This window comes from Corylus avellana, chromosome ca1 (assembly GCF_901000735.1).
Source record: "Corylus avellana chromosome ca1, CavTom2PMs-1.0".
Taxonomy (NCBI): domain Eukaryota; kingdom Viridiplantae; phylum Streptophyta; class Magnoliopsida; order Fagales; family Betulaceae; genus Corylus; species Corylus avellana.
Genome location: NC_081541.1, coordinates 30,261,638 through 30,283,631, shown reverse-complemented (window position 1 = coordinate 30,283,631; position 21,994 = coordinate 30,261,638). Strand labels below are relative to the sequence as shown.

At 36.4% G+C, this 21,994-nt stretch overlaps 2 protein-coding genes across 2 annotated transcripts; both read left to right on the top strand.

Annotated features, from left to right (window-relative positions):
* The first annotated feature begins 6,641 nt into the window (after window positions 1-6,641).
* LOC132163522 (protein ALTERED PHOSPHATE STARVATION RESPONSE 1) lies at window positions 6,642-12,191 on the top strand. Its single transcript, XM_059573840.1, has 4 exons — window positions 6,642-8,292; window positions 8,502-8,716; window positions 9,092-9,315; window positions 10,517-12,191. Exons 1-4 carry the CDS (start codon window positions 6,984-6,986, stop codon window positions 11,268-11,270), a joined length of 2,502 nt encoding a protein of 833 aa, XP_059429823.1. The 5' UTR covers window positions 6,642-6,983; the 3' UTR covers window positions 11,271-12,191.
* A 3,422-nt stretch (window positions 12,192-15,613) lies between these two features.
* On the top strand, window positions 15,614-21,255 carry LOC132163529 (serine/threonine-protein kinase BSK1). The gene is made up of 9 exons (XM_059573851.1): window positions 15,614-16,116; window positions 16,225-16,360; window positions 17,058-17,191; window positions 17,304-17,409; window positions 18,416-18,501; window positions 19,091-19,279; window positions 20,039-20,203; window positions 20,289-20,402; window positions 20,749-21,255. Exons 1-9 carry the CDS (start codon window positions 15,796-15,798, stop codon window positions 21,001-21,003), a joined length of 1,506 nt encoding a protein of 501 aa, XP_059429834.1. The 5' UTR covers window positions 15,614-15,795; the 3' UTR covers window positions 21,004-21,255.
* Window positions 21,256-21,994: the final 739 nt, after the last annotated feature.

The following is a 21,994-nucleotide window of genomic DNA, read 5'->3' as shown; positions in this document are numbered from 1 at the left end:
AAGCATAATAGATAAAAAGGAAATGCCACATGGTGTCTCCTTAATAGAAATCTCTCTAATTAATAAGTTATTTATTTTTGGAGAATAGTACTTTAATACCAAATAACTTTTAAGATGAATATTAAAATTGTATCAGAGATTGGATCAGAACCCATTTGCATATAATGACATAACATTCCAAATCGGGAGTGTTGGTGCATGGGCAGATAATTAGGTCAATCTCACGCCCATACACTTGTTTTGCTCTTAGGCCACTCTCCTCCACATGATGTGCTCGTGGTGTGGGAATTTGAATATTCCCAAATCTAACACCTGAAAAGTATTAGAATACGTATTATATTGATCAGAGTCCCTTATATATATATATAGAGAGAGAGAGAGAGAGAGAGAATATTTTTCTAACAATATTGCCATTCTACAGACCTGTTCAAAGCAAATAAATCAAAGAAGGTCCACTTTTCAACAGCAAATTAATAAAAGTTATCTGAAAAATATTAGGAGAAATTCTGGAGTTTCAAACAACGGAGTCTTGCTGGAGCGATGATAACAAAAATAATTTTTCAGTCACAACGCGGGGAGTAATAAAAGAGGGGCTTAAACGGTGAGAATCACAAATGCTCTCTCAAGTTTGATGGAACTATAATCTGATATAATTACACCAGGACATCAATGAAAACCAATGTGGTTTACACTAATTATGCATGGAGATTCTCATTACGAGATTCAAACCCATGCCTATGTCTGCCTAACCGCTTAGTTGGATTTCTTTAGACCATTGAACCACCACCCTAGTCAGACAATGACTTAGGGTCCATTTGAGATTGTGGTTTCAGTAAGTGTGATTTTAAAAATTAGTAATTTTTAAAATCACTACTTTTTAAAATCGCAAAGACGTTTGGTAAAACATTTTAAAAAGTAATTTTTTTTTTTTTTTTATCAAATATTTGTTATGTGAAATCGTGATTTGGGCTTAAATTCGCACATTTTTCAAATAAGCACCCCCTAACCGAGTAATTCTAAGAGTCCTTCTTGTCTCCCTCCAAGAAGGATATAACTCTTAAAATTACCATTTGGTTTAAATCTAATAATAATCAATCACAAGTCCAATAGTGATTTTAAAAGCTACATTATTCTTGGAGGAACATAAAAATGACACAAGAGAGATATGTAGCATTACTCTCCATAGTCTACTTATAAAAATCACAATTTTCTTTTTTAAAATTTTAAATTAAGTATTCTTTAAATCACAATATTAATATTAAACGTCATACGTTATGCAATATGGTGATATGGTCAGACTTGAAGAGATGCCTACAACGACTCTCGCGTAAATAAAATAGTTACCGGCCGTTATTCTCCTCTATCTCTCCTCTCTTGCTTTGAAAAAAGGAAAAAGAAAAATCTGAAGGACGCGGTTTGGAAGAGAATGCGTCCAAGGCATGCTGCCGAAAGACGCCAATGGCGTATGGAGCCGAAAACAGAGCCCCAGTCGAACACGTTTGTTGACGTTATACTGTTATACAAATACAAATAAAATACAAATATAAGCAGGAAAGGAAAGGGAAGACGGTCAATGGGTGATTGTGACTTTTGACGTCTTAATCCTCTAAACCTTGGGCGGTCGAACAATAACCGCTTGAGCATTCCCACGTACGATACATTTATTTCTGCTGTTTGAGTGGTCTCCAATGTCTTTTTGCCCACCAACAATGGGATTTTGCCGTCAATGTCAGTCCAAACACACGCACTCTACTCATCCAAATGACCATTCAATCTTCATCAAACGACCACCATTGTACAATCAAGGTGTTCAAATTATATATTTTCACAATATAGTATATTCATGATTGTCTAATATTATTGATTGGGCACAATTCCATCCAAGTGGCTAGCATTTATCTAAAAATTAGCTGTTCAATATGAACAGAAATTTTCTTCAAACTGAAAATTAAGAAAATTTCCTCTAATATAGTCTAATAAGTGCCACATGTCATCTCTCTCATATTTTTTTTTAATATTTTAAGAATCGTTTATTGTCATTCCACTAATCTATGAACCCAAATATTAATTTTTGAGAAATACAAATATGTGGAATGACACTTGTCACTCATTAGAATAAGTTGAAGGAGATTTCCTCCAAACCAGTTTGAAGAAAATTTGTGTCCGTTCGATATTATGGACGTACGCGCATTAATTGCCAAATTACATAAATTTTTTTGTGTTTTAATTTTCTCTTCATTTTCTTGTCAAAAAGAATAAAATAATATTACTCGTGACACTTATTTATTATACTCTTATGTTACACTTGTGATATAACGTGTTTTAAGTGGCTTATAATGTCAACCACTTATATATATGGTAAAAGTAGATTTTACCCCATTGAACTATCTACCAATTTGCGCTTTGACCTCCAGTGTTTAAAAAGTGACACTTGACCTCCCCAAAACTTTTTCAAATAAGCACATTCCAGTCAGCTTATAGAAATCGCAGATTTTTTTTATAGTTTTAAAATTTGCATTTTAAAAATCTCAATCCAAAATTCTCCAAAATTGCGATTTAGTTTAAAAACATAGATTATTTGTTTAAAAACGCACTCCTAAACGGACCCAAAATTGAGGTGGTAATTACCGTTACCATTATGAGCTTCTTTTTTTTTTTTTTCTTTGGAAGAAACATCTTTTTGGGCCATGGATAGAAACTACTCACTGAAAAAAGAAAGAGAAAACAACTTTATAATTTGTTGTTTTGCAATCAGCAATGACCACAAATAAGCAATTTTGGCATGGAGTTTGACCTAACTAGGATTTCTCATTTGAAGAGGCCAGTAAAGGGTTAAGCCTAATTATTTTTAGAGGCCAAATCTTCATTTTTAAACAAAAAATCACATATATTTAACTTAATAAGTTTTTTTAAAAGAAAATGTGAAGCAAAATGGGAGCATGACTCTGCCTTTGAGTTTGAGAATTTGGATTTTGGAACCCTCTCCTCCCCCCACCCCAAAAAAAAAAAAAAAAAAAAAGAAAGAAAAAGAACTTGGACATGAGAGGGACATCTCTCTGAAAGAACACCAACATGTTTCCCAGAAGTAAAAAGATATCAATGAACCAATTTATCAAGGTTCTGAATCAGCTTCTCTTGGAATTCATTTTTGCTTCCTTGGAAGGATGTATTTTTTTTTACTAGAGTAGTGAGAATTTAGCTGCTTCATTTACTTTTTCCTTGCAGTACAGTCTCTTCGCAGAGATTCAAATAATATTTTTTGAGATTTCCTTCTATTAGGATGTGGCGTTAAACCTTATTTTATAGTTTTCAATAAAAAATTTACACATCAGATAAAAACACTATATATAGTAGAAAAAAAAACAACGTATCTTTAATTCAAATTAGTTTTATAAACTTTTCCATTCATTTTAACCCAATGCCCATCACAAAACCCCCCATTCACTTCTAAGCTCCTGACCGGCCAGTGTCTTTAAAACTAACCAAGACGATGGCTTCGGTTGTTTTGTCAATGGATAGTTTGTTTGTGATGTATTTTGTCAAAAGTAATAAAAATTATTTGGTATGAAGAGTAATACTATTTTTTGGTGTTTCAAGCTCATGTGTATACTTCTTATTAAAAGGCGCAATACACACAGTTTACACCACAACTTGATTGAAATTATTACCATTTTTTTACTCCCTTTCTATGGCATAGAAAAAAAAAAAAAAAAAACTAATATATATATTTTCTAATTTTTTAAAGGGTTTGTGCGTTAAATGTAGCTATAAGCAAATCCCATTCTCTCTTTGCTACCCCGGCCAAAAAAGTTATTCTTATTGCTATGATGCATTGGTACGGGTATATAATGTTTCTAAGGCCCCATTGATGTCCTTCAATTCTTGTTATATGGTCTGTCTTCTTTTCCCCTTTATCTACTTTTCTTACAAGTTTCTTTCTTTCTCTCATTTTCCCCTTCATTATAATCATTCATTTCAAGTTCCAAATACGCGCCCTAACATGTTGAGTGATATTAGGGATCTTTCACGTGATACTTATTACGTCAGTTATTAAAATATGAACCGTTATGTAACAATTAAGTTGATACCCATTTTTATAAAATGTAGATGGTCAAGAGAATTTATAAGGAGTTATAGTAAAAACGGTATAATCTAAACATTTTCGAATAATTTTTGCTATATTCTCTAACCAATTTGATGTTGCAGTGACTTCTAAAAGAAACTGCTTTTTAGTTCAAGAGAATCCAATATTCGGTGCTACATCAACATCAAAAATTATTTTATGTCCTTGATCCCCCCTTTGGCATTACAAGAAACAAAAGAATCTCCCTCTCTCTTATTATAATTATATATGTAATGAGTGCTAGTGGAATTTTCAAACAAAAACACATCCGTCTGTTTTTTACTATGTTTTTGGAGATTTTTTGTTTTTGTTTATTTTTTTATTTTTTATTTTTAAAAAAAACATGTTTTGATGTGATATAAAGATGAAAATTATTTCTATACTTTTAAGAATATTTTGTGTTGAAATTATTTGTTAATAATTTTGTTTTGAAAAGAAAAAAACAAAATGGACCGAGCCGCTCGGGTTTGACTATAGAAGTTGTCATGCAACTCATTCAAACAAAAACAAAAAACAAAAGCAAATTTTGAATATTGTATGACCATGTAGCTAGATAGCATATGGGCACTTCTTGAAGTTATTCCATGAGAGATAAATTCAAAGTCCTATAATATAATTTGTAGTATATGATAATAAAATCATCATCATTTAATTTATTGGTAGTAATGAGAAGATAATTTGTATTTAGTAGTACAAATTTCTGCTCGATTATACTGTCAGATGATGTAGCACCTGCGATTAGCAATATAAAAAATATTATCATTCAAGCGGCCTTAATTAAATGATTAAGTTACAAACAAAGTTTTGGACTTAATTGTCTTTAATGTAGTTTATTAATTAAAAATATAATAATTGTGTTAGACACATTGAATTAATTTACTGTGTGATGCTTATGCAACTTGATAGGCGGTGCTATTTGGCAGAGACGTGAGAATACGAAAAATTATTCTAAAAGGCGATGCTCTAGAGATAGTTCAAGCTTTTCAGAATGAAATGCACACTGTGGCAGATATATGGTACTTTGATTGAGGACGTTAATATTGTTTTGTATAGTTTTCGGTCTTGGCTTGTGGAGCATATAAGAAGGGAAGCCAATATGGTGATACATCTGTTGTCAAAGACGACGTTCCAAATATTTACGAAAGAAATTTGGATAAAAGAGTATCATGGACATTATAAGCGGTAATATTCCATTTCGAAATCTAATTAACAAAGAGAGTTTTGTTAATTAACGAATAATTCAAAGAGAGAAAATTAGTTTTTTGCAAGGAAATTTCATACTCCAAAAAGTCAAAAAGTTTGGTCCATCATAGAATTTCCAAGCAACAACAAGGGCCTTTGTTCATAGTTAAAGGAGAAAAAAACAAAAAAAAAAAAAAAACAATCCATTCAAGAGAATATAAATGCAAGAAAAACTCATCCCCATTCCCCAAAGGAGACTCAAAAAGTTGGTCAGTTACAAAATCTCCAGGCATGTGAAATGTCATATACCCCAAAGGCTAAAAAAGCATGGCCCATCATGCATTTCCTGGCATTGTGGGAGCATCACTTGTAATGGAATTCAACAGAAACTAACAGGTTTAAATGCAGGAATATGCCATGCTCAATTAAGACCCCAAAAGTTTGGTCAATGACAATGCTATTGCAGAGAAATAAAATAACTAACAATAATATAAAAGAAAATTAGGATTGATAATTTTTGATACGATTCGCAAAATTCGACACAAATTTAATAAAAAATTAGCATGTTATAATTGATGGGTCTGGCCGTTTAATTAAATATGCTAAGTTAAGATTTACTTAAGGCCTGTTTGAGATTGCGTTTGAGAGACTAAAAGTACTTTTAATACTCGAAAAATCCGTTCGAAAAAAAAAAATATTCTGTTTGGTAAAAAAAAATTAAAAGCACTTTTAAGGGTTTAAAAAGCTTAAAAATGGTTAAAACGCACTTTTGATAAAAACTTAAGAGCATGTTTGAGAAATAGAACTTTTAAGTAAAAAAAAGAGTTTTTGGACAAAAACTTCATTTTTAAGCTTTTGTTAAAAATACGTTTTGTCTATTTTTAAATTTTTTGACTTAAATTTTTTTTTTTCAGATGCAATCCTAAATAAATTTTTATATAATTTTATACAAATATCTCGACAAAATTAAACTCAATGCGGGACAATTGAACTGACAGTTAAAAAGAAGCGAAGATGAACTGAAACACAAAATTTACAAAATGGCCACCTCTAAATTAAAGAAAACCCCAAAATCAACAGAGGGCAATTGTGTAAGAACGCCAGTAGAAAATTCTGCAAGCGCTGGCGGCAACAAGCGTCAAACTTTCCGTCAAACCAAACACCCCCCCTCGCCCCAGTCCAAGTCTTCAAAAGTCTCAGCTCTTCCAAATAGAATAATTTAGGTACCCTTTCCAAATTCAATTTCCTTCGATCCTGTGGAAACTAATTAATTTTGTTTATTTAAAAAAATAAAAGTACACCCTCACTTGAGAAAAGTTAAACATATTTACACCGACGCCCACACAACGCTTTCTCTCTCTCTCTCTCTTTCATGTTCACTCACTCTCTCTGCTGCTACAAGCCGACGACAATCTCCGCGCTGGCAAAGATTCCCTCTCTGTCTTTTCCTTTCTTTTTCTTTCCTTTCCTTATCTCCTTCTTCCTCTCCACAAACCCTAGTTTTCAATTTTCCTGAGAAACAAACGCATGGTCTAACTATCGCACTAAAATCAACGTCAGCATGCCATTCTGTCTATTAACTCTATAACAAAAGAGCTTTCATTTCTTGGTTTTTGTACTTTTTTTTGGGTTTTTTTTTTTTTTTTTTGGTTTGTGTTGAGGGTTTTGAGAGTTTCGAATGGGGTGTTCGAACTCCAAGGTGGACGATCTGCCGGCGGTGGCGCTGTGCCGGGAGAGACTGACCCACCTGGACGAGGCGATCCGTCAGCGCTACAAGCTTGCCGAGTCCCACTATGCTTACATTCACTCCCTCCAAGGAATCGGTCACTCCCTCCACCGCTTCATCGAGCAAGACCTCACTACTTCCGGTCTGCCGGAATCCCCAGAGCCCAATCCGAAGACCCACAAGAAGGGCGACCCGGTTGTTGTTCGCGAAGACTCGGGTCACCTCAATTTCAACTCCGGGTCGGACTCCGACGATGACGATTCGGGTTCGCTCCACGATCACCACCTCTCGGGTGACGCCTCGCCTCTTCACCATATTGAGTACATGGATACGAATACGAATAGAAATATGGGTCAAAATGAAGAGCTGGGTTCGTTTCAGTTTCAAAGTTTGTACCCAGGTGATGGTCTTGGTGGAGGTGGGTTTATGCACATGAATTACATGAAGAACAAAGCGACGCCGCCTTCGGTGGTGTACGAGCAGAGGCCGGCGAGTCCAGAGACGGTGTATATGGGCGAATCTTCTTCTTCGGGTTACGGTGGTTATTCTTATCCTTATTATGGAAATAGTAATCCTGGTCTTAGTCCTGCTCCTTATTCTTCGTATTATGGGGGTGCTCCTTCCAATTCCAATTACGGTAATTATGGTGGAGGTGGCGGTGGTGGTGGTGGTGGTGGTGGGTACTATGCGAATTCGCCGAATCAGGTCGCAGAGACTTCGTCGAAGAAGCCACCGCCGCCTCCACCCTCGCCGCCTAGGGCTTCGGCGTGGGATTTCTTCAACCCTTTTGAGAGTTATGATGGATACTACGCGGCGGCGTTTACGCCGAGCAGGGACTCGAAGGAGCTGAGGGACGAGGAAGGGATTCCGGACTTGGAAGACGAGGATGAAGTGGTGAAGGAGGTTCATGGGGATCAGAAGTTTATTGCTGATGGTGGTAAGAGCGGTGGTGGTGCGAATCATTCCAAGGCTGTGGTGGACGACAGTGAGGCCTCGACGTCGCTCTACGAGTCGAGGCCGAGTGCTGCGCTGGAGAGTGATGGGATGGAGTATGAGGTGCATGTGGTGGAGAAGAAAGTTGTTGGTAATGAGGAGAGAGGGGAGGAGAGTAGGGCCGTGTTTAAGGGATCGCGGAGTGTGTTTCAGGTGGTAAAGGAGATTGAGGTTCAGTTTGAGAGAGCTTCCCAGTCCGGGACTGAGATTGCGCAAATTCTTGAGGTGGGAAAGCTTCCTTATAACCGTAAACATGGCGTTTATCAAGGTACCCCATTGGATTTTTCGCTTGTCAAATTCTTATTTGATCTCGCCTGATCTGTAAATTGGTTCCTGATTTTGATGTCGAATTAAGGATCATGAACAAAAATGCTCTCTTTATGTATGGAATAGGCTTTTAGTATGTTCAGTTTGAGTGATTTGTATTTTGTTTAGTTTCTATTTAAACCGTCAGTTTGATGGATCTTTTTTGAGCAGTTTCTTCCAAGATGTTCAACGTTGTTTCTCCCTCGTTGCCGGTGGTATCCTCACAGCCTTCTACTTCTAAGGGTGCGGAGTCGTCCTCTGCTGACAAGGCCGGTCCCGCTCAGTTGGACATGGATGAAGATGTGGTGGGTTTGAGATCTAGAAAGCTTTCGTCTACCTTACATAAACTATATCTTTGGGAGAAGAAACTCTATAACGAAGTTAAGGTATGCAGTATCATGTTGAACTCTGTTATTAAGTTGGCATCGGTATGTAGTCCTCCCATGTGTTTCGTAGATAAATCGAGTACCGGCTCTGTTTGATAAAATTTTTGTTTTCTATCTTTTATTTTCTCTTCCCAAAATAAATATTAACAAAACTCTCCTAAAAACACAAAAATTGTTTTCACCTTTATGTCACATTATAACAATTTTTTCAAATCTAAAACGAATACCCCACAAAATGCATTAACCAAATACATAAGTTCTGACCCTTTTGGTGGTTTTTATCAATAACACATTGCTTATGCTCGAAATTTCTGCTTGTCCTAATCTTGTCTTTTATATTTTTCACCGAGTTGTTTACATTGTGTTGTTTTGCAGGCTGAGGAAAAAATGCGGGTAGTCCATGACAGAAATGTAGATAAGCTGAAGCGCTTAGACCAAAGGGGTTCTGACTTTCACAAAGTTGATGCCACTCGTGTTTTAATAAGGAGTCTGTCCACAAAAATAGGAATGGCAATTCAGGTTGTTGACAAGATATCTGTGACAATAAACAAGATTAGGGATGAAGAGCTGTGGCCACAACTAAATGAATTAATTATAGGGTATGTGGATCTATGAATCTTCTACTTGCTTTTTGCAACTTTTCTTATCTCTCTTTTTTGTTTAGGTCCTTATGCCACTCTTGCTGGTGTCTTTTTTCAAACTTCAAGCTATACCTATGAGTTTGACATGATTTGATTGCTTTTATGGATGCTTGTCTTTATTATGTTTTTGTTGTTATTGTTATTATCAGTAGTGCATTGCTCTCACTTTGGCTTTGTTCCCAATTTTTATTGTCAAATTTGATAAATCACTCTTTGATTGTTATGGTATCTTACTGATATTCTGAAGCTCAAATGTCAACTCTTCTCCTTTGATTGTTTCCAACCCATAGGGTGTGTGTGATTTATTAAAAAAGACGAGAGAAATATTATTGATATTCTAAATTTGGTGTAGTGCTAGTCCTTGATATTTGACATGCTGGTTATATTTTGCTCCATTGCCTGGGTAGGATTTTCCACATTGTTTGAAGAGAGGTGTGTGGCTTGGGATCTTCTGATGTTATGAGACCTTTCTATTACCTGTCCCATAGTTACTTAAAGCTATGGTTAAGGATGGTTTCATGCATAAGCATAGAAAGAAATAAGAGCAAAACAGACGAATTGTAGGCTTAGTAACAAGTACTAGCAGCTAGTTGGGATCTTGGAAGTCAGTTTTATATTTTTTTTATTTCTTTTGCTTATTGGTTTCCTTTGACAAAGATAGATGGCCAGTAGTTGAGCTAGTTAATGAATGTACATACACGCCTATAGAATAATTTTGAGGAAAGTTCTCTAAGAAGATTATAATTGCATATCATTTCTGGTAGTTTTGGATGAGTTACCTAATACTTGATCATTCAAAATATGGGAGAAGAGTTGGGATAATGTAATTTGGTGAGATCTTGCTCTGGTTGGGATTGAAGAGGCCAAAGAAAGTGATGGGTGTACACTACTAACTGTGAGAAGAAAATATGTGTTGGTTAGGGAAGTCGAGGAAACCACGTCAGTTGGAATCCATATTAGGGTTCTTTTTGTCATTAGAAGTTGGCACCAATGTCATCGTTGGCTTTGCTTATATCTATGTTCTTATATATCTTCATGTGTTTCATTTCCTAATGGTTGATAGTTTGGAATATTGTGACTGACAACCTTGTGCATGTAGTTATGGTTAATGCTTATACTTTGCCTTGATGGTGGTTAATCTGGAATACTTTTCCTTTAGGTTGACCAGAATGTGGAAATGCATGCTTGAATGCCATCATATTCAGTGCCAAGCAATCAGAGAAGCCAAAGGTTTAGGTCCGATTGGATCAGGCAAGAAGCTTAGTGATGCTCATATTGGAGCCACTTTGGAGCTTGAGCGTGAGCTTATTAGGTGGACTGACACATTCTCTAGTTGGGTAGGTGCCCAGAAGGGATATGTGAGAGCCTTGAATAATTGGCTTCTGAAATGTCTTCTGTATGAACCTGAGGAAACAGAGGATGGGTTACCTCCTTTTTCACCTAGTAGAGTTGGTGCACCGCCTGTGTTTGTGATCTGTAACCAGTGGTCACAAGCTTTGGAGAGAATATCCGAAAAGCCAGTGGTTGACTCTATGCATATTTTTACCAAGAGTGTGCTTCAGATCTGGGAACAAGACAAGCTAGAAATGCACCAGAGGATGTTGGCAAACAAGGATCTGGAAAGGATAGTAAGAAATTTAGATAAAGAGGACCAAAAGTTACAGAAGGAGGTTCGGGCATTAGATAAGAAAGTGGTTCTGGTCTCTGGGGATGGTGAAAATCTCTCGGTCGGACAGATTGTATATCAGAGTGATACTCGCAATCGTAGTCTACAGTCAAGTCTGCAGCTCATTTTTGAGGCCATGGAGAAATTCACGGCTGACTCCATGAAAGCTTATGAGGAGCTTTTGGCACGTAGTGAAGAAGAAAAGAAAAGGCTTCTCCAGGAGCGTGAAAGAGCTTCACAGGGCTGAGTAGTTAGTACAAGTGTCGATGCTTTTTTGCACTCTGTAATTTGGTTCATCACCTACTGCAAGCTGGCCCAGGATATTTGAGGGATTTAACATATGGAGTCAATGAATTGGTGCTATTCTCTTTGGCTATCATTTACTCCATTTGTTGCGGCCTGTACTGGATTGCTTTGGTTGGTAGTTCATGTCATCGCTTCAGTAAGCTATTACCTCACCAACTAGCTAATCAAACACGAGCCCACCCGGATCCAATACCAGCTGTTTTAATCATAGTTAGCCAACCAGGGCAATTGGGTGACTTGACAAGTGAAAATGGGCCAGATACAAGGGACAAGGGGAAGTTTGTGCTGATTAGAAACCAACTTGAGCCTTGAGCCTCGAGCCACTGCAGTTGTTAAGACAACACAAGTATGCCAAAGCTGCTGCTGCTGCCGCCCCAACTGGGTGCAAAGCCTACTGAATCTGTGTTTGCTCATAGGATTTTGTTATGAGCTATTATTCTCACTGCTTTATGTACAGCAACAAGTAGTGGAGGTGGAGGTGGAGGTGGAGGTGGAATTCTTCATCTTTAAGCATCCTACGAGCAATTTTCCATTGTGTATCAGCTTTTCATGTAGAAGACATGTTCGAAGGCTTGATTTTGTGGTTACTTGGGACAAGCAGAGGCAGGGCAGATCTCCCTCTAGTTTTGCATGAGGATTAAGATTTAAGTGTAAGCATAGGCAATCGGGCTGTTCAAGGTGACGCAAGTCACGGATAAGCCCAAGCAATAGCACATCTTGTTTGGTAAATCAATTTTTTTATTTTATTTTATTTTTCTTTATATTTTCCTATTATAGTAATTTATTGTATAGATAACTTTTGAAACCGAGTAAACTGCAAGCACCTTCAATAAAGAGCGGTAGCCAAATGAATTTTCTTTGAGGATGAGATTGATGCAGCTGATTGGAGACTATAGATGCAACCCCCCCCACCTCCGTTTTTTTTTTTTTTTTTTTTATTTTTTTTAATTTATAACAAAACTGTCCTTCAACTCGACCTGAACTCCCTCCAACAACAACGAACATCGATGAGAATGATTGAACTCAAAGAAAACAACACACAACAGAAATACAGAGAACATAATTTAATTAAATCACAAAACCCAGAAAATCAAAATCCGTAGTACCAGCGGCGGAAACGCGGGGTGCGTGAGCTGGAGGCTGGTGAAGGTTGTGGTGAGGCACATAAGTAGGCGGAAGATGACAGATCGAGTTTTGTGAAAAAATGAATCTGAAAACCAAGGCAGTTCTCGGGGGAGGAGGTGACAAGGCGGTGGTTGAGGGGTTCAGGCTACGATTTTGAGAGGATTGGTAATAGATTGTCAGAGGTGATGGATAAAGTCTCATAAGAGGTGAAAGGCTCTAGATAGACAAGATAAGAAGGAAGCACCTTCAGGAAGGAGGAGGGAAGAACGTTCGTTCCATCCCTCTCAAACAGAGCAGAAATGGATGACTTGTAGGAGAAGTTGTCGCTGGAGAGAAAAATTCTCTAAGAAGTTTTTTGTGCCCAGTTTGAGTTAAAGTCTGCCAACTATTTTTTTTTCCCAACAAAACAATAATACTAAAAGAAAAGAGTTACAATAGAATTAGAAGGTGGTAGGAGACCCAACAAGTACTTCAATACAAACATAACAACGTAAGAAATAAAGATTAAAATGGGAAATAGATTCAAAATTATACAATTGCGAAATGATTGTCTTGATGGCAGTTTATGAAGCAGTCTATGGTTGGATCGCTAAGAATAAATGTGTCTTGACTATGATGAGAGGTTTAATAAATATCACACATTATGCGTCCTTGAATAAAAGAACATGCTGCAGTTCTCGACAAAAGAAGTAAGAATAAGCTTTCAAAAGGATGAGCGGAATTTGAATACGGTTGGATGGTGTGACACATGTGATCAAGTGCGTGGGTCTCGCTTGATTGGGCTTTAAAGTTAGTGGGAAAGATTGAGATTCACTAGAATTTTCTCTAAATTTGAGATTCTCAAATTCATAAATCTCAGCTGTTCATTGTATTTAAGCGTCTAAAATAAGCCATATTTCAGTATTTAATGACGAAATTTGCTAATTGCTACCCAAGTGAAAATCCTTGTCAAGCTTATGCAATTATTGATGTGAGTTTCGGAAATTGACTAATACTTGCCCAAAAGCCGTACTTAATTGTATGAATTCAATGCTCCTTTACGGCTAAAGTTTTCTCCTCTGCCTTGAGAGCTATTATAGATATGCTTACATATGAGAGAAAGTCTAAGAAGAGTTAACATCAAATCCCACTCAAATATATATATATACATGCATCATGCATGCTCATCTCTAAAGCTTGGTCGGCATGTATTCATTCTCTACACGACTTTGTACCATCAAGTTTGCATTCATTTAATTAGGTTTGCTGTCTATTCCAATTTGGTCATTTCATAAAATTCTTCGAAATGCTAATCTGATTGTTAGTAATTCCTCTAGATGGACTACCCACAGTGTTAAATCACTACTTTTGATGTGAAATATTTAATTGAAATGAGAAATAAATGCCAGAGTCAATATTCAAAATCAGAACCTCTGACTTTGATACCATGTTAAATTATAATTTTTTCCTAAAAGTTTAAGCAGATAGAAATTGATAAATTTAATTATTTAATTAATATTTTAATACGCATGTCTAAAATGAAAGCATTTTCATTTTTTGTTCTCTTGTTAGGTTTGAGTCATGTCGAGATAAATGTATACAATTATGTACGTGGGTTAGCAATAACCCGACCAATTTAATTAAACATAACAAATTTCTCAATTCTAACCTACTGATTTCTTATTAAGTTCGTTTAAGGTTAATTGTCAGGATCCGTCGTATAATTTGTTATTGGCCTTTCCATCTCCAAATGATGATTCTATCTATGAGCTGCATTATATTCTTACTTTTAAACCAAGTAGAAGGTGCTAAAAGTTGGAAGACAAGAGTTCTTTAGCAGCCACTACAGAAGTCACAAATGGACCAAATCCTCATTCTCTTCATTTTTTTTTTCTTAATTTTTCTTAATTTTTTAATTTTTTTTAAAATTTTTTTTTTTTCATTCAATGGTGCCTACCATGAATCTTTTTTTGTCGATGCCAAGGAAAAAAAATAATAATTAAAAAAAAAAAAGGATAATGAGAAGTGGCACATCTTGTATTGTGACAAAAAGAAAATAGGGCACCCATTGGAAGAGACCATAGAATATATGCCTTCAATCAAATTACGTCTAATAGGGGTCAAGATACTCACTAAAGAACAAAAAACAAATCCAACAATCCCATGACACGTTTGGGTATCCTATGATAAAAGCAATTTAATTACAAAAAAAAAAAAAAAAAAAAAACTCAAAATCATTTGCCTTTTTCACGTAGAAAAATGAAGCTCACTTGTTTCTATTTTTTGCTTTTTACGTAAACTCAAATTTTGGGGTCAAGCATACCAATAAAGACACGATGCTCTCCTCTTTATGTCTCTCACAATACTAATCATTACTTAAACATACAAGCCACTAGGCAATTTTTCAATATTATGCCAAAGATAGGAACATATCTAACCTTTGCCAACAATAAGAGGTTCAATGGATTTTCAAATTTATCTTTAACTTTGTTAACAATCAAAACCACCAAATTAGTCTCCAAAGTGGGACATAGAGTTACCTAAAAAAATCTTTTAATTCCAAACCAAGATTTGTATTTTCAAGAAAAATGCTAAATACTCACACTCTTCAGTCATCCCAACCCCATCTTATCGTTTTTTTTTTTTTTTTAAAAAAAAAAGAACTAATCCATGGGCTAATGAGCAATACCACGTCATATATATGAGATTAGAGTAAATGTTTAAAACAAAAACATAAAAAAAAGAAGAAGCAGTTTTCATGTTTATGTCACATCAAAATAATTTTTTAAACAGAAAACAAAAAATGCTATCCAAATCACATTAACAAATTGTAGTACCATATAAAAAAAATTTAGGAAAGAATTAATAAGCCTGTTTTTGGTAGGAGCAAACAAAAAGGATATTTTCTTCATGTGTTACCATAAACAATGTAAAAGTCATGGCATGTCATCCATTTTACAGCCCTAAAATACTCTTCTATGTCCTTAATCATGGTGATGTGGCAAAAGGTAATTGGGGGAAGAGCTTGGCTCACCCCTATGTTTACTTAACCACCTATAGATAAACTAGATGATTAACTAATTAAACTAGATGATTAACTCGCTATGCTCTATGTTCTATGTTCTATGTATGTATATAAATACACTCAAACAGACAACACGAGAAAGAAGAAGAGAAAGAGAGAAGAAAGGAGGGAGAAAAAGAACCCCACTACCAAATTGTACAGGGACACTGAAAGAGAAAAGGAAACCAAACAAAAACAAAACAAACCCATCTCTCTAAAATCTAAATCCACACTGCCCCATGTTTTCTCGACTCCTCTAACCACAAAGCTTTGCTCAGAGAAGACCAAAAACTGAGTCATGGGTTGCTGTGAGTCCTCCTTTCTGACAGAGACGCACCCAGAAAAAGAGCAGCAACAAGCCCAGCTCCAAACCCAGACCCACCCACCTTCCATTGGAGCCGACCCGGTATCTGCCGGGGGAGCAGTAGTCTCATCCTTCTCTGAGTTCTCCTTCTCGGACCTCAAGGCCGCCACCAACAACTTTAGCTCAGACTTAATCGTCTCAGAGAGCGGGGAGAAGGCTCCCAATCTCGTCTACAAGGGCCGCCTCCACAACCGTCGATGGATTGCGGTGAAGAAGTTCACCAAGTTGGCTTGGCCGGACCCCAAACAGTTTGCGGTAAAGCTCTGTGCTTTTGCTTTCGCTTTCATTTTGTTCATTTGGGTTTTGTGTAGATACTGAGGAAAGTTGGGTTATGTGCGAAATTTTGTGTTTTGGGTGTTGTAGGAGGAGGCTTGGGGAGTTGGGAAGTTGAGGCATCGGAGGCTGGCCAATCTGATTGGGTACTGCTGCGATGGAGATGAGAGGCTGCTGGTTGCTGAGTTCATGCCTAATGATACTCTTGCCAAGCATTTGTTTCACTGTATGTGTGATTTCTAGCTTGGTTTCTTCTTTCTGGTTATTGATTTGTTGTTTTCACTGCCGACTAGTTTACCCAAGAATGTCTTTCTATTAGCTTCTTAGTTTGTTTTGGTTTGTATGGTCTCTAAACTTGTCTTTCGTGTTTAATGGCTTCCTCGAATCTTTGACATACCCGGCATTGACTTCAAAGTTGACATTGGTTTACTATTTAAGGTGTGGTGGTTGGGTTTTGTCAAATTTTAATAATTGCATTTCTCTTCTCTCTGCACCGAGGTTAATGGTGTTGCAGTGTTGTCTTCTTCAAGTTTTGACTTTGAATTGCTGTGTCAGTATAGAATGTTTTGCTTTGATTTGCATTCAGTCGTACTGGTGGGGTTGTTTTACAGTTGTAGTAAATGAGTATGCATATATAGATTCAGTCTGTCTTTATTGAATTGAATGAGTCCAACTGAACTTGGCTTCATAATGTCAATTTCTTTGGAAGCTATGCTTATAGTTTATAACTGTCTACATCACTTTTCATTATTTTCATTAATTGTTCCAAACTGAGTGTATTTTGTTGTATTCTATGGTGTTTTTCTCTTTATATTGTTTTTCCTTGAATTTCATGTATGGGATGCATGTGCATTGCTATAGCTACCATATTTCATATTGAGAATTTTCGTTCTTCAGTCTTGGAATTTGTTCATTCTTGACAGGGGAAAATCAAACCATTGAATGGGCCATGCGTTCAAGAGTAGCGCTTTATATTGCTGAAGCCTTGGATTACTGCAGTACTGAGGGCCGTCCATTATACCATGATTTGAATGCTTATAGGGTTCTCTTTGATGAGGTATTGCCTTCACAAATTTTTATTTTTATTTTTCTTACATAGACTAGTCGTAGTTATTATTCAACATTCAGTATCATTAAGAGTAATGTCTTATATTTGAATGGATTTGTAGGATGGTGATCCCCGACTTTCATGTTTTGGCTTGATGAAGAATAGTAGGGATGGGAAAAGTTATAGCACCAACCTTGCCTACACACCTCCTGAGTATTTAAGAAATGGTAATAACTTCTTCACTCTGTATATCATTTTATGTTTGATTATTAACATTCTACTTCTTCACATGTTAGAGGATTGCATATTTTCCCCATTGCATTGTTAGTTTATCTTTTCTCCAAGGGCTGATCTTTGCCGCTTATGCATGGGACTCGCCCATTATTTGAATTCAGAACCAGTTATTGATGAGAAAATAGAAGTTAGGGAATAGATAGATCTTTAGATGATATGCACTTTCATCTGTGACATGCTAGAATTATTTTGCATGAATTGATGAGTTCTTTCCCAGTTGCCCATCTACATTTTGAAAGCTTTCCAGTTTTTTGCTATTGTACGTAAGGCCCTAACTAGGAATGGTCAAATATGCTAATACAGTGGCAACGTGCCAGTATTTATTCTGCCATCTTAATTCTGTACGGTCAATTCTAATGTGCCAACTGATGATTCTCAAATACGCAAATGTGAGCATCATACTGGTCAGAGATGGGGGGCAATTTGTCCGAGAGTCTATGTGATTAAATGTTAGGAGTCACCATAGAGTGGATTTTCTGTTTCTACTAAAGCTATTGTCCATCTTGAGGAACTTTGCAGTATATGCTTTAGTCATATAGCCTTAACAATTGACTATATTATAGTAAATTCTAGTTTGATTCAGGTTTGAACTTCACATTATCTTTTGGTCTTTTTGAACTTCACATAAAAAGACACGATTTTTCCAATGCCCACCACCTTTTTTATCAGTTGGTGAATGGTAGCAATGAGTATCATCTCTATATTCTTGGGCACACAATGGTTCTACTTTATGTTTGTGGTTCACTTTTGTTAACTATGTTTCTTTTTCTATTTGTAGATTGCTGAAAAAATTGTGATGTCTGATTTACAATGCAAATAAAGCTGTTTATAGAGAGATATGTTATATGAATTACGATTTTTTTTTGCTTGTTTTGAATTGCATGACAGTTTTTCTTGTATAAACTTGACTTAGTAATTGCCGTAATTTGTATATTTTAGGAAGGGTCACCCCTGAAAGTGTTATTTATAGCTTTGGCACTGTTCTTCTGGATCTGCTTAGTGGAAAACACATCCCCCCAAGTCATGTAAGTGGTTTTTGTTGTTATGGGTGATATGCATATTTCGTATGTATGCTTATTCCTTCAATACAGTCTATGAAGTTATGGTTGTTGTGGAGAGTATCACTCAAATTGGCATCTCAAAGTTGTCTAAATGGACTATAATATGCAGGAAATGAAATTTTTAGTTCTTTGCGTTCTAGTCTCCAATATTTTGGATTTTAACAGCAGTTTGTCTTTTGTAACCACTCAGCTTATACAATTCTGGAACTCTTGCCTGTTTTCAACAATAAATTTGCTTCTTTTGCCACATCCTAAACAGACATAATCAACCCATTACTGTGGTGTCGTGCAATTCAAAAACACTTTAAAAAAGCCTTTTATCAATGGAAAACCATGCTTAATGTGTTAACATTTTCCTCATTGAATGGTGTGTGCATTATCTTTCTATTAGAAATTAATAGATACCAACTACATGGTTAAAAACTAGCCTTGAATTTTTGAATTTTGCACTTAAGATTTGAGATGATTGTATGTTAGATATGATGAAATTTATTTAGTGTTGTTTAATTTATACAGGAACATGCTCTGGTATTAATTTGATATTTATGTGTAGGCTCTTGACATGATACGGGGAAAAAATATCATTCTCTTGATGGATTCACATTTGGAGGGAAAATTTTCTATGGAAGAAGCAACAGTGGTGGTTGGTCTTGCATCTCGGTGTTTGCAATATGAACCTAGGGAGCGACCTAACACAAAGGATCTTGTTGCAACACTTTCTCAACTGCAAACCAAACCTGATGTAAGGAACTTTGCTTTTAATACTTTATTCAATACTTCAAGCAGTTCTAAGTATCGTCCATTCCAGCTATAGTTCCTATGTGAATTTATGAATGTAATCCTTTTTTAAATTGATTTTTGGACGTGTGATATTATATGTTCTCTTTTGTTTAGAATTGTATAACCTTTTTTCTACAATTTCTTGACTGATCAATGTGGCTGGACACAAATAGGAATTGCTTTATGTTCTATGTTACAATGATAGAAATGTATGCAAACACAAACTGTATTGAATGCTGTGGGTGGCTTCCTTGATTGTATCAAGTTTCTTTAAGATGATGAACTCTCATGATAAACATCAATTTGAGCAACATCTTCATATGTTAGAACTTCAAAGCTCTAGCATCAATGTAAGTCAATATACCTGATTAAGTTTGCTCTTTGTGCCTTGTACATTTTTCTTTAAGATGAATAGTAAACTTTGTGAGGTTGACACAGTGAAATTGAAAAATAATGCTCAAAAGCGCTTTTTTAATTTGCATGAAAGTACTTGCATTCAGCCTCCCTTTGCTTGGCTAGTGCCTTCAACCTACTTGAGAGTATTCGCCTGAAGCATCTGAGAATTTTTGTTGTTGTTGTTGTTATTATTGTTGTTGAGTGCTTCAGTGTTTTATAAGGTAGCTAAAGACTGCTCACCAATACCCAGCGGCAGTGGTCTCTAGAGGATCAAAGGAGCTGTGCTTTTTGTAAAAGACCTGATTACCATTATTCTGGGTCGCAGGTTCCATCTTATGTCATGCTTGGAATTCCAAAGCATGAGGAAGCCCCATCAACCCCGCAGCGCCCTCTTTCAGCAATGGGTGAGGCCTGTTCAAGGATGGACCTCACAGCTATCCATCAGATCTTGGTTATGACTCACTACAGAGATGATGAAGGAACTAATGAGGTAATTGGCTTGTAAAAGTGGGTCTTGCATATCACTATTCTCATGCTTGATGCTAATAGTTTTATTTGATTTTGGATTGATTCAGTTATCTTTCCAAGAGTGGACCCAACAGATGAGAGATATGCTGGAGGCAAGGAAGCGTGGGGACTATGCATTCCGTGACAAAGATTTCAAAACTGCCATTGACTGTTATTCCCAGGTATAATTTTGCATTTCTTATGCCAAACGAATTTATAAGACTTTTGAGCTGTGATTATACAATGAAATTGTGTGCTGAATTTACTCAAGTTTGGATTGGAGATTTCTGCTAATAGGTTGTGTTGGGAGTTAAGGGTTGATACCTTGAGAGTCTATTTGCGAGGCCTTTGACATAGCGGCATGATAGAATATCATTTAATCCAACCCAATAAATTATGTTAGTCACCCGCTCTCGTCATTATTATCAACTATGGACTCAATGAATTAATCAATTGCACCATTCACACGTGATTAGAACTAGGGTTTGATGTTTGCTTTCTGTTCCTCTTACTCTGTTTCTTTTGCAGTTCATAGATGTTGGAACCATGGTCTCTCCAACTGTTTTTGCTAGGCGCAGTCTATGCTATCTGTTATGTGATCAACCAGACGCCGCCCTTCGAGATGCGATGCAAGCACAATGCGTGTATCCGGACTGGCCCACAGCTTTCTACATGCAGTCAGTTGCTCTTGCCAAGCTGGACATGCACAAGGATGCTGCTGACATGTTAAATGAAGCAGCTACACTAGAAGAAAAGAGACAACGAGGTGGGAGAGCATCATAAAAGTCAACCCTGTAATGAGAGTAATAAATCCATTCATCACTACCCATTGTTGTTGAGGCTACCCTAATCTGTACAAAAATTGAGCTGGGAATCAATATTGTATTCTAAAGTGAAAATGTAATTAAAAATGTGCATGGTTGGCGCCTGAAGTTCTAGCAACTTGTATGTGACATATTAATGCAGCTTTTCATCTTTGTTTAGTGCCACTGGTTTTAAGGCCTACTATAAAAATGAGAGTATTTCTGACATTAACCCATTGGCCTGGATCTCTCTCTCTCTCTCTCTCTCTCTCTCATTTCTTTTGTAAATGATAATTATTATTAATGTTCTTGTCTTTGCGGATCCTGTAAATGTTCCCTGGATGTTATCTTTTTGATTTATGGAAGTGTAAGGAACACTTCTGGAATATTCTTGAAAATTCTAAAACGACTCTAATTATCACCTACTCACACGTCTAGGAGTTTTACCGAAAAAATCCAGAAAACAGATCTAACTTAGCAGTTAAAAAAAAATCAACCAAATACTGATATGAAATATGCAATCAAGAACACAGAAATTTGGTTACGAAGAGGAAACCATTTAGAGAACTCTCTAAATGTAAAACCTCTCCGGGGCAGCCAAACCCAGGAAATCAATTCACTATATAGAAGAATAAGGAATACAAGAAGAATAACAAAACCTTTGACTCTTCCTTGCACACGACAAGTGACCCACTTGACTTCTACCTCAGTAGCCCTTTCCAGAACATCTGGCACGATTCTTCTAAAAGATTTCCTTTCACCGGAACTCCGATTGGCTTCACGTATTTTCTCTTCAACAATAATCTAGAACAAATTCTCTCTCTCTAAGCACCCTGATTTTTGCTCAATAAAATACGTACTTGTAAATGTAGCAAAATCGTGTTTAAATAGAAAATAACCCTAATAAGTCACCCAGGTCCGGACCCTGCAGATCTGAGGTCCGGACAGGCCTCATAAAATGCACTTTCGGG

Bases quoted from the DNA above. Each gene is read 5' to 3' on its own strand.
- LOC132163522 (XM_059573840.1), top strand. From the start codon at position 6,984: ATGGGGTGTTCGAACTCCAAGGTGGACGATCTGCCGGCGGTGGCGCTG. The intron at 8,717-9,091 runs GTATGCAGTATC...GTTGTTTTGCAG, and splicing joins AACTCTATAACGAAGTTAAG to GCTGAGGAAAAAATGCGGGT. The intron at 9,316-10,516 runs GTATGTGGATCT...CTTTTCCTTTAG, and splicing joins CTAAATGAATTAATTATAGG to GTTGACCAGAATGTGGAAAT.
- LOC132163529 (XM_059573851.1), top strand. From the start codon at position 15,796: ATGGGTTGCTGTGAGTCCTCCTTTCTGACAGAGACGCACCCAGAAAAA. The intron at 17,410-18,415 runs GTAATAACTTCT...TGTATATTTTAG, and splicing joins TCCTGAGTATTTAAGAAATG to GAAGGGTCACCCCTGAAAGT. The intron at 18,502-19,090 runs GTAAGTGGTTTT...ATTTATGTGTAG, and splicing joins AACACATCCCCCCAAGTCAT to GCTCTTGACATGATACGGGG.